Source organism: Scatophagus argus, chromosome 2 (genome assembly GCF_020382885.2).
Source record: "Scatophagus argus isolate fScaArg1 chromosome 2, fScaArg1.pri, whole genome shotgun sequence".
Taxonomy (NCBI): Eukaryota; Metazoa; Chordata; class Actinopteri; family Scatophagidae; genus Scatophagus; species Scatophagus argus.
Window position 1 is genome coordinate 22,478,579 of NC_058494.1, and position 11,732 is coordinate 22,490,310.

Here is an 11,732-nt window from a genome sequence, read left to right on the forward strand (position 1 = left end):
AAGCAGAAAAATGAAAAGAACTCAAAAGATTAGTTGACTAAAACAATCCTCAGATGCTGCAATATCTTAAGAAATTTAAGTTCTTTAAAACCATCAACAATTAGTGAAGATCATGAACCACACCTTGCTTGGTTTGAGTCTGTCGCATGTCATTTCCCTCATTGATAGAGGAATGAAACGCCCCAAAAACAAACAGCAAAAAGAGAGAAAATGTTGCAAGTTCAGTGGACTACAGCAAAAACTAGACGGTGAAATTGTAAAGGTCTGCATGGAGCAAACCCTCCTGCAGGTCCTGCAATCAGATACTGTAAGGGTCCAGATTATTTGCAGGACCGCAGGTGAAGGAGCGCATTGGAATTGTAATATACAGTCAAAGCGCAGGCTGGACATTAATTGTTTAGTATGCTGTAGCATTTTGACCAATCATCACTGCTAAAGTAAAGAGATGATATCATCTCAGGTGTGTCCAACCCACATGTGAGACATCAATGTTGAACATCCATTCGGCCATTTGACATACAGCAGGAAAAGCACAAATATAAGCCATGAAATTAATGATGCCTGATTTCCATTTAGTTTGCAGAAGCCACCAGACTCATTTGACAAAAGCTGAAGTTATAGATTGCAGAAAAAGGGAGTCGCAGCAAATTACTGTTCGTGTCAAAAGGAGCGTGATGGATTCAGAGAGAGCAATAAAACCTTCAGGTTCCACCATCTGAAACGGCTCTCTGACAGCAAAATAAAGCAATGAATATTTTTTTTAATTATTTTTTTAGGCGACTTAAAAACAATTTGCTGCTGTCTCCATCCTCAACAGTATGTTGCTTAGCTTCCTACAAATGTTGTTTGTCCAAACTGGGGGCGTGTCGACTGCCATGTCGGTAATGCACCGACTACAGATAAGAGCCACACATAACACCACTTTCAAAAAAGCCAAACTATCCTTTTAAGGCAACATTAAAAACACTGTGAATCCTGTGGCCACTGTAATCAACCTCGTCAATAAAATATAAGTGCTGTTTTTGGATTTGCAGCATAGGCCTCATAATCATGTGTTACTGTTGCACGGCATTTTCTGTTCACTGTTTCTGTGCTGTAAGTGCGCAATGCACCCCTACAGCTATGCTCTTCAGTGTTAAATGGTCCTTGTCTTGTTGCCAGAAAAAGAAATATGGAGATGGTAATGAAGGAAGTGGAAGAGAAAGAGACAGGCTAGTGTTACCACAGGTTTCTGACACTGGTGCAGCAGTGGCGCAAGGACAAAGGAGATGGCCAAAAAAGAGATGGAAAAATGAGAAAAGGGGAGGTGGAGAGGAGGAGGGGGAAAGGGCCCGAGTGTACAAAGAAAAACAGAGAGTGATGACAGGATGTGGTAAAAAGATCTGAGAGAATCAAAATGGCTGGAGAAATGAAAGCAATCAAGGGTTGAAGTATCTCATCATAAGTCTGGGGGATATCTGAAATTGTGGAATGAAATTGTGTGTGTGTGTGTTTATGTGAGTGCGTGCGCTCATCACATCCTTGTGAGTGCTTCAAGAATCAGACGACAGTTCACAAACAAGGATGTCTGCAGTGAACTCTACCAGCCTGGAAGAAAATCGGAGATATTAAGCCTTTGTCAAATACGCCCCAAAGCTTTGCAACAGACTGCAGAGATCAGGTAAGTCAGGTCACTGGATGTAGTTGAAAGAAAGCTAAAAATTCTATCCCTGTTTTCATGTTCATTATGTCTTTTTATGTAAAGCACTTGTGATTTCTTCATTGTGAAGCACCTTGAGCTACAGACCTTGTGTGAGAGGAGCCACACAAATAAAGTTTATTTCTAAGTACTATTACAACACACACATTGCACCCAATCAGAAACGGGTATCGCGAAATTTAACTATTTAATCATTTCGTCTCATAGTAAAATAAATGTAATTTGTGGATAATATGACATTATTATAAAACCTCTTCATCTATGATGAGTTCAGTGCTCCATGTCATAGACAGGCTCTGACAGGAGGGATGGAAGATATTATTATAATAGAATGCAGTCTCATTTACACTGAATAATTTAGCATGAGTTCCACCTGATCCTGCCTCCATTTCATACTTATTGATGTAAGTACTGATATAAAAATGGTGCAGATGGTGGAACCTAAAACTACACTACACAGGCAAAAGTATCAGGATGGGGCTGTTTCACAGGGGTTGGGCTCGGCCCCTGACTTCCACTGAAGGGAAATCTTAATGCTTCAGCATACCAAGACATTTTAGACAATGCTGTGCTTCCAACTTTGTGGCAACAGTTTGTTGAAGGCCCTTTTCTATTCCAGCATGACTGTGCCCCAGTGCACAAAGCAAAGCTCCATAAAGACTGGCATCCATGAGTGACTGAGTGTGAGTATGTGTAACTTAACCAAAGCAGTGTAAGAATTATTTCTGCAGCTGCGATTTGTAACAGTTTTTAAAGCTACAGATAGTTATGGTTATGTCACATGATGACCCGCGAGAGCATCCAATCAGAGCACCATTGTAAGTCTAGAGTTCATCTAATTTGGACAACTTGTTGAACACACACATGCTCACCCACCTGGCAAGGTTATGGTGAAAACTGACTCAGCTGACAATAAGACTTTTTCTTTCCCTTTTGAGACTAAAGCTCCTGCCATCTGTGCCCAAATCCACTTTCTAACTGACTTGGATCGTTGCCTCCTACAATCATAAGTGAATGCCGAGTTCAGCATTTCTATACGTGTCCGGTATTAAAGATCGTGCAACACAGCTATATGGAAACATCAGCATTTGTCATAGGTCTCCATTCATTCAGATAGTGACATATTTTAGTGTGACCACAGTAGCTCTTTACCTCACAAGGTTTGAAAATTAGATTATTTCAGAAAATTGCAATATTATCAGTCAATCTCAGACCGTATGCACGCTCATATGACAGCATCCTTCTTATGGTGAAAGAACTCTCGACTTGTTAAAGGCACCCAGTGAAGTTCTCGACCACAAGGCCTTGGAGTAATGTTTTGATGAGAAGGTCCCTCTTTATGTATTCAGAACATGGGTGATGTGATGCACATGGCTCCCAGTGGCTTCATACTCAGGTTAACCAGTTGAAGTAGCACAGCAAGACAAATACCAGTGCACAAGTAAAAGCAATTGATAAGGGTTTCATATTTTTAAATTTTACTAAAACGTCAAACATAAAGCCAATGCTTTATGCAGAAAGACGAAATGCATTCAAAAGGATGCGCACCTTTAAGTGAAAAACAGTGAATGTTAATGGACCTTTGTTTAAAAACAAAATGATTGGGACAGCTGACCATTACACCAACAGGGGCTTTAACAGCTTTGCATTCTAAATACCTTGCAGCTACACTTGTGTGGAGCTGGCAGGGAAACATTCTTCTGGGGAGGCTTTCCACAAGATGTTGGAGTGTTTCTGTGGGAATTTTTGTCCATTCATACAGTAGAGCATTTGTGAGGCCACACACTGATGTTGGACCAAAAGGCCTGGCTCACAATCTCTGTTCCAGTTCATCCCAAAGGTGTTGGATGGGGTTGAGGTCAGGACTCTGTGTGGGCCAGTCAAGTTCTTCCACACCAAACTCATCCAACCATGTCTTTATGGAGCTTTGCTTTGTGCACTGAGACACAGTCATGCTGGAATAGAAAAGAGCCTTCAACAAACTAAGTCGCCACAAAGTTGGAAGGGGCTGAGCCCAACCCCTGAAAAGCAGCCCCATACCACACCTGAATCCAATTATAAAGAGGTATGTCAATAATCAATTTGTCTCTATAGTGTATATCGAGTATAACCCGGTTAAACTAGACCGGGTTGCTTGCATATGAGCCTGAACCAAAGAGGTTCTGGCGTCTGAAATCTACTTTTCTGTGTGACGAAAAGGTAAAATTAGCGTGCACAATTTTTCTGCAATCACTAATCAAATTCGAGGTGCAGTGATGTCCATTCCACAAGTTTGATGAGACTGTATTTGCGTCACTCCCCCCCCCTTCAACTTCTTTGTAACTCATTTGAAAAAGAAATGAGAGCTACTCATAACTAAATTCAGATCCCATTAAGATTTAATCAAGCCTGCAGGGAACGAGAGAAGAATGGACAAAGGATCAGAGAACCGTGCAGACCTTATATCTTTCTTTTCCAGACCTCCCACCATTTATTACATCCCCATTATCCAAATAGAACTTACATAATGCTCAAACTGAAGCTCTTGTTAAGGCTCTTTAAAAATGAGTGCGTTTCAGTCACAGTCACAGGTGACCACCGACAATCTCTTTGTTTTTTGTTTTTTTTTAATGAAACACCAAAATGCACGTTATTTAGCACACATACCTTAACACAGTGCGAAAATGTGACGGATAGAGAGGTAGATGAAAGCAAAAGGAGGTATGAAAGACACAGTCACAGCATAATGGCACCAAGGTACAAAGCAACCTTATCTAATGACATAAATAGAACAGTTTCAACACAGTTTGATGTCTTGGATGTTTCACCACTTCACTTTTCCTACAAGGACAAGTGTGATTAGCAGCTTGATGTCACAGCAGTTCATGCTATTCACCACCTCTGTCCTGCACACAACTGGAAGCAGCCTGAGGGTAGATTAGATTTTGTTGTCCGTGTGCATGCATCTGTGTATGTGTGAATGTGTGTGTGTGTCTGTGTAAGTGTGTTATTTCTTTAACCTTTCAAGCTATTTCGGCACCTTGTTTCAGTTCTTTACACAGCAGCACATGTGCTGGTTTAAACAGGCAGTGTTTATGATTGAACCAAAACTCTCCTGTTATCAAGTATTAGAGCTGATAACTCTTTGTTTATTTTTTAATAGCTGTTCACAGTACAGTTAATGCGATATTAGCAATACATGAAATGTTTGAAGGGTCAGTTCATCATGAAGCAAAAAGCATTTTCTCTCATCTTTGGTCATATGTGGACATGCAGTTTTGGTTTAATTTGTGCTGGGAGTGGATGTAATTTAATAATCTTATTTTCACTAGAACTACTTTCAACTAAAGAAAAATTCCCTCTTAAAACTGTTGACAGGGTTATCCAGAGTTAGAAAAACACTGATATCCTACTTGGGGGAATCTCTGTTTAGTGGGTGAACTGACCCTTTAAAGTTCCTCTGAATGAACTTGCTTTGGGCTCATTTCACATGACCTGCCTTCAAAAGCCTAACGAACCTGCAAAGTTATTATGCGCAAAACAAAACCAGTCATTCTATTGTGATTTCTCATTTTCTGCCTCATACACAGTGTGTTTCACATTCCCTGCAAATTACCTGTATCACTGCACACGTGAACAGCATCTGCTACTGTCTGTTTCGTTCGCAGACTGCACACAGAGATGGTGTCATTACCCCGTGAAGATCTGTCAGAAGGTCTTTACACACACTCTATCTGTGTTGGGTACATTGCACCGTAACAGGCGGTCTGACCTTTTCTCTGAGCGACAAATACAATCGAAACCATTAGCAAAGCAATGAAAAAAGAACGAAGAATCGAAACGAAAGAATTCATCACGCATTTCCGTCTTGTTGGGTTCCTGTCTGAAGCAAACATTTGACGCAGCCGTGACTAGCAAACAAATCGCTTATGATGTGACCCGCATGGGATGCCGCTTTGTTGCCATCCATCCTTCTTACAGATAACTGGCTTTCTAGCCCGGGGCTAAATAACACTCCCCTGCAAGCCCCTGCAGGGCTCACTCCATCATGGCTCCCTCTCCCTTGCATTCGAAAGCCTGATCCCGTTGTTGCAATCATTGGTCCTGAATACCATGCTTCCAAATGATACAGAGAGGACACTACACAGAGAAGGACGGAGAGTGCGGACCAAGTCAGATTAGCCTCAAGACAAACAATGGTTTTTGCAAAGGATTAACTCACGCTGTCAACTGCAAACTGTGAATCAGGAGCTCTATGTCACAAAAAAGAAAGCATTCCTCCCTGCTGATAGATCAGATCATCTGCAGGTTTTACAGGCTGGTCGTATCTGTTGTTTCATCCTCCCTGTCTCCCACCAGAGAGTAGGCTTGTGATGTCTTGCTTCTGTGCTGCCCAGGGAAACAGAGAGCATCTCTGCCCATGGTAACGATGTCTGTCTTATTGGCTGACAGACCATATATTCTGTCCCCTGAATGCCTCCTCAGAGGCAGCATGTCTATTTCCACAGACTTGATTCTTAAAGGTAATGGTCCAGCATTCTCATTAAAAGAGTGTCTTCTTGTGGGCAGGAGGTCTGCCTTTTGTGTGGTATCCTGGCTTGTGTGGAGCTGGCAGGGGAACATGGAGTTGTCACAAACACTGGGACTGGACCGACACCAGTCTGAGATACTGTGGTCTGATCCTGCTCGTCCGTCTGAACTGTCTCTGACCTTCTGCCCCAGGCCCTGGCTCCTACCCAAGTTCAAGAATCTGGGGATTGTAACAATGGATGCAGATGCTGCCACAGCAGCAGCAGCAATATGGTGGCGCTCAGCAGCAGTCACTTTGGTGTCTGTAATCACTGCGACAGGATTCGCCACTGCAGCTGAGCTGGAGAACGAGGAGCTGCCGAAGAGAGCGGCGACTTTCTGGTAGTATCGCGTCCTTATCACCTTTGCTGAGCGGTACAGATCCCCTATGAAACAGTAACAGATGGGGTTAAGGCTGGAATTTGTCAGGCCCAGCCACTGGGCAAATGGTCGTGTCTGCAAGAGCCAAGATGGTGGCCTTTGCTCGCAGTCGATCCAAAGGTCAGCCAAGTAGAGCGGCAGCCAGGACACAGCAAACAACAGCACCAGACACACAACCATCTTGGCTATCTTCTGGCGCGTCTTGAGGCGCGAGACGTGCAGAGCTTGGCTGCGAGGGTCAAGATCAGCAAAAGTGGATTTCTTCCCTCCCCAAAGCCGCCTGCCAGTTAGGAAACCTATGGTGAGGTTAAAGGTCACTGGCAGGCAGTAGAGCATCACAAACAGCAGCACGTTGTATCTGCGGAAGAATTTAAAATGAGACACTGATTTAATTCCCTCATGAACTATGTGCACTACCACAAGATAAACTCATGGCATGTTTTTAAGTGAAATATATTTAATATATACATCTATATGTGTGGTGAAACACTTGCTTGCTCAAACTCATGCTCTGATAATTTTATAATATTATATGTATTAGAACTCTTGATAAAATTCAATTTGATGGAATAATAAACATAATGTACTGACACTTTGCACATATCGTTGCAAAGTCATTGAACAGCCAATGAAGCAGTAATGGCATACATTGTCAGTCAAAATAGAAGTACAGGGTGTACACAGCAGAAGTCGTTACGAGCCATTTGACAGCCTACGATTAAGCAAAAACAAAGCAGTGAAATTCTAAAAATGGACAAAAAAATGAAAAGTTAAAAAAAGTCTGTCTCTAAACCGGTGTTTAATAGTTAAGTATAAAATAGTGTTGAATTTGAAAGTCTGAGCACCCCAAACACCCCAAAGACCCTTACAGGTCTCAATAACAAATGTGTTCTTGAAAATCAGATAAAAAGAAGAAAGTGACCTGCTTGTAAATTACGCGCCTGATTGTGATCTAAAAAACATCACAGGCAGACAGAGTACGTCTTTATGCCACTGGAAAACACAATTCTCACAACTGCGGCTACATCTGGGAGACGTTTTAACAAGCACAATAAAGTTTCACTGTGTTTTGCCGTGGTATTGTATGACAGATTCGCTGAGTTGAACAGCAAATCCACAGTCCACACGCTCAGCTGGCCATTGAGAGCCAATTACTGCTAATGGAGTTGGACAAAAACCACTAATGATGGATGGTCGAGAAGCATAATTATGGCCCAACCAACAGCTCACCTCTTGGCGTGTCAGAACCCTCAGTCTAAACCTTGTGGTTTGGAAGTGGACAAAAGATCTGAAAATGAGCTAGAGAGCAGACGATCTGCACAGGAGTTTTCCAAAGCGGGGGGAAGACCTCCCAAGGGGGAATCCAAACAGTTTGGGCTGCTTGAGGGAGGCTCAGAGAACACAAGTGAAAAATCTGAAATCAGTTAGCAAAACGAGATCACATCGAATATTCTAAATGTGTGCCATTTGGTTAAAGAGTTAGGAAAAAGACACAGGAGTGTGGGGGAATTGTTTTCAGTTTTCCCAGACTCAGAAACTATTGAATGCCTCAGGACAGAGCTTTTTAAGTATTTGGTGTCGTCTGAAGTTGTGACAAACGGTAATATTAGGTGATCTTGCCTCAGTCAAACAACATAATCATCACAGGCATCCAGGAATTGTGAGGTGAGCTGTGAAGGCGCCTTTTTTGCAAGCTTTGTATGAGGGGACGCCCACAGTCTCAGACCTCAAAAACACCTGGATTAGATCAACCCTGGTAGTCTAGTCAAAGTACCTACCCCTGTTTAAGGCGATGCTGAGGCCACTCTTCCTGACACACCAAGATGGCGAATGTCCCAAAGCTGATCTCCCGTCGCCTGTTCATCACCGCAATAGGAGCGCACATGATAGAAGACACCGTCCACACCACGGCGACGGTCGCCAAGATTCGACGGCGGGTAAACATGGAGCGAGCTCGCAGCGGTGATCGAACACTGTAGTAGCGATTCACACTGATCACCGTCAGCGTCAACACGCTGGCTGAGACCGACACGGCCTGTGTGAAGGGTACTGTTCGACACAGGAGGTCGCCGTAGACCCAGGCCGTGTAGATCTGGCTTCCCAGGGTGATGGGCATGCAGACACACACCACAGCCAGATCACACACCGCCAGGTTCACCAGGAGGCTGCGCGTGGCGCTGACGCCAACTAGCCGCCTGCTCCGCCTGTTGGTGAGGACGCGCAGGGACATCAAATTGCCAACGAAACCCAGAATGAAAGACAGACAGTACATGATGGTCAGAGTGATAGTGCTGGGCTCGTGGAGAGTCCAGAGCAGCATGCTCTCCAGGTCTGCCAAGTCATTAGTAGAAAAGGGCGACAGGGACAAAGGAAAGGAGGAGGGTTGGTAAGCATAAGTAGGTGGAAAGGATGAGGTCGAGATAGTGGAGAATAAAGGGGAGGAGATGAGGGAGGAGGGCAGCAGAGAGGGCAGAGGTTGATGGAGGGAGGCAGTGGGTGTGCTGAAGGTGGAGGGCAGCATTATGGAGCCACGGAAGCTGTAGGTGTGGTTTTGTCTTCCCTGAGAGCCATCATACTGCAGCATGGTGGAGAAGCTGGGCTGAACTGAGCTCCAGTCTGACAGCTGGTCCTGGTGCGGGTCCATGCTGCTTTCCCGGTGGGAGCAAAACCACAGCAAGAGAGGCAACAGAGAGGTATGAAAATCCCTTGACTGTAAGGCTTACTGAACTGGTTTCCTTTGGTCCTCATTAAAACCCATTCATAGACCAAAATCCAACATCAGAATCCAAAATGGCAAGAAATCCTCACCACAAACATCACGTCAAGTTCCTCGCTCCAGTCTTGTGGTCTGCAAGCTCCTTCTGTTTTGTGTGGGCAAAAGTAAATCATAGTCCCCCATCTTATGCCACATCCTGAGAGTCAGCTGGAGTCATGATGCGGTTCAGCACTGGTCCCAGTGCAGTCTTTATGTAACACATGTACATTCCCTCCTCCAGGGAGTGGCTGTCTGAACCTGATCATCCGCGCACCAACTGTTAATAGACTTTCTCACCTTCAAGGAAAGCAAACCTCATGCAGACCTCCCTCCTCCTCTTCCTCCTCCTCCTCCTCACTCCTCACTGTCTTTATCCTCACACCTTCAGTTCATCACAGGCATGCAATCAGATCTGTTTAGAGAAACGGCACAGATATCAGCGGCTGGAACCACCTGCAGCTGTATTAACAGCACTGTAGCGGACCAAACAACAGCACATGACACATTGCTGAAGAGAGAAACATTGAAAAGCTTTTAACATCTCCTCACAGTGCATTTAGATCACAGCTGCTTCCAGTTTTAAACATTTCAGGGGTGAGGGGGAAGTGAGGAAATTACTTGAGGTTTGCTGTAATTTTAGGAAACACGGATTGCAGCACAGCTTTATTATTAATTATTCATTTATTAAGTACAGACAGCAGGATGTCACTCTGGGAAAATCAGTGTCATTTTGCGATTAAACAGAAGAGACAATCAGCAGCATCATTCACAGCCAATATTAAATTATTAACATTAAAAAGAAAAGGCAGCAGATGCAATATGGAAACTTAGAAATGTCCACCCCAAACATATCCTACATAATTATAATCCTAAGTGGATAAAAGGCAAAGAGGAGCTGTTTCTATATTAAAGCATGTTAGCTTCAGGGAAAAGCAAACCAAATTCTAGTCACCGTTTACTGACCGTGTGCGGATCCTCTTTGGTGCTGAAAGCCTGAAGATGCTGAAGACACAAGCAGGAGCTGACTGAACATCTGCGCCAAAAAAACAAACAAAACAAAAACCACGACCACCCCACACGGAGACCAGGTGCCAAAGTTGCTCCCGGATCGCTTCACAGCCGGTCTGTATGTGCTCTGTGCGCGCTTTAATCCGTTTGTGAGTCTCGGAGCTACAGAGGGATTTGTTGTTGTTATTGTTGTTGTTGTAAGAAGCTCTTTGTGTTTCTGTCAGCTTGTCTTTGACACTAACGGGCTCCTCAGATGTCTGCGCTCCTGCCGGCGGGAGCAGCGAGCCGATCCGCCACTGCAGGACTGAATATGAGAGAGGAACAAAGTGGAGGAGGGAGCAGCTGCTGACACACACACACACACACACACACACACACACACACACACACACACACACACACACACACACACTTAACCGCGCTGCACCTGTATGGCACTTTTTTTTAACCCTGTAATCAATAAAAAAGTGACTGCCACTTCACTCTGTGGGCGACTCCCTCACTCGATGTTTGAAACATTGGGACCGAAATGGAGACAAGTGGATTCCCTCTCCCCTGATCGATCACAGGACACTGATGGTTTATTGACTTATAGCTTACTGTCGCGTCCTTGTTTTGACAACTGCAAGCGTTAACGAGATCAGTCGGTTACACATCGGTTATTGTGTTGGTGAATTCGTGAAACGATGGGACTCCATCCGCAACATTCAACTGATTTAGTGACACTCCAAATTTTGTAGGACATGCTGAAAAAGATTTGTCACTTCTCCGCGGTAAAACGTAGTCATAACCGTATTTAAAACACACACACACACACACACACACACACAATGCACATCGTGTGCTTTATATGTCACGTATTGACACCAATGCATCTAAAGTAAACTTACTGTAATTATAAAGTGGTTTTCTTCTGCGTTATGGCCTACCTCTGCTTCAATTCATCATGGCTGTATTAACCTGAGAGGGGGCCCGAGGGCAAACATATGTTGCCGGGCCCCCAGTGGCCAGCTATCTATGGCAGCTTAGTTATTTCCCAAGACACCCAGAGACGAACCAGTGCTGCTCTGCTGGAGTGATATGGTGTCCTTTTCATTAAGTTAACATGACTTCTTGTTTCTCTTTCTCCCGTCTCAGCATCTCCCAGCAAGGACGTAAGGAGGAGATGTGAGGAAACGACACAAGGAAGGAGGAGGCCAAGTTGCCAAATGCGAAATCTTTGGTTTCACAGTGACGTCAGTTTGGTGTATGAGGAAAATAATCAAGTTACAAGAGCGTATTTTACGATTCAACATTCGGTAATTTTCATTTTACAAACAGCTGCTGCTGGTGCCAACCATC

General features: G+C 44.0%; 1 protein-coding gene across 1 annotated transcript; it reads right to left on the reverse strand.

The window, feature by feature from the left end:
• Positions 1-4,438: 4,438 nt before the first annotated feature.
• LOC124049312 (neuromedin-K receptor-like) lies at positions 4,439-10,757 on the reverse strand. Its single transcript, XM_046370801.1, has 3 exons — positions 10,347-10,757; positions 8,407-9,795; positions 4,439-6,986 (listed from the first exon to the last, which is right to left on the reverse strand). The coding sequence occupies exons 2-3, from the start codon at positions 9,270-9,272 to the stop codon at positions 5,990-5,992; spliced, it is 1,863 nt and encodes a 620-aa protein (XP_046226757.1). The 5' UTR covers positions 9,273-9,795; positions 10,347-10,757; the 3' UTR covers positions 4,439-5,989.
• Between the last annotated feature and the right edge of the window lie 975 nt (positions 10,758-11,732).

Bases quoted from the DNA above. Each gene is read 5' to 3' on its own strand.
- LOC124049312 (XM_046370801.1), bottom strand. From the start codon at position 9,272: ATGGACCCGCACCAGGACCAGCTGTCAGACTGGAGCTCAGTTCAGCCC. The intron at 6,987-8,406 runs GTAGGTACTTTG...ATTCTTCCGCAG, and splicing joins CAGCATCGCCTTAAACAGGG to ATACAACGTGCTGCTGTTTG.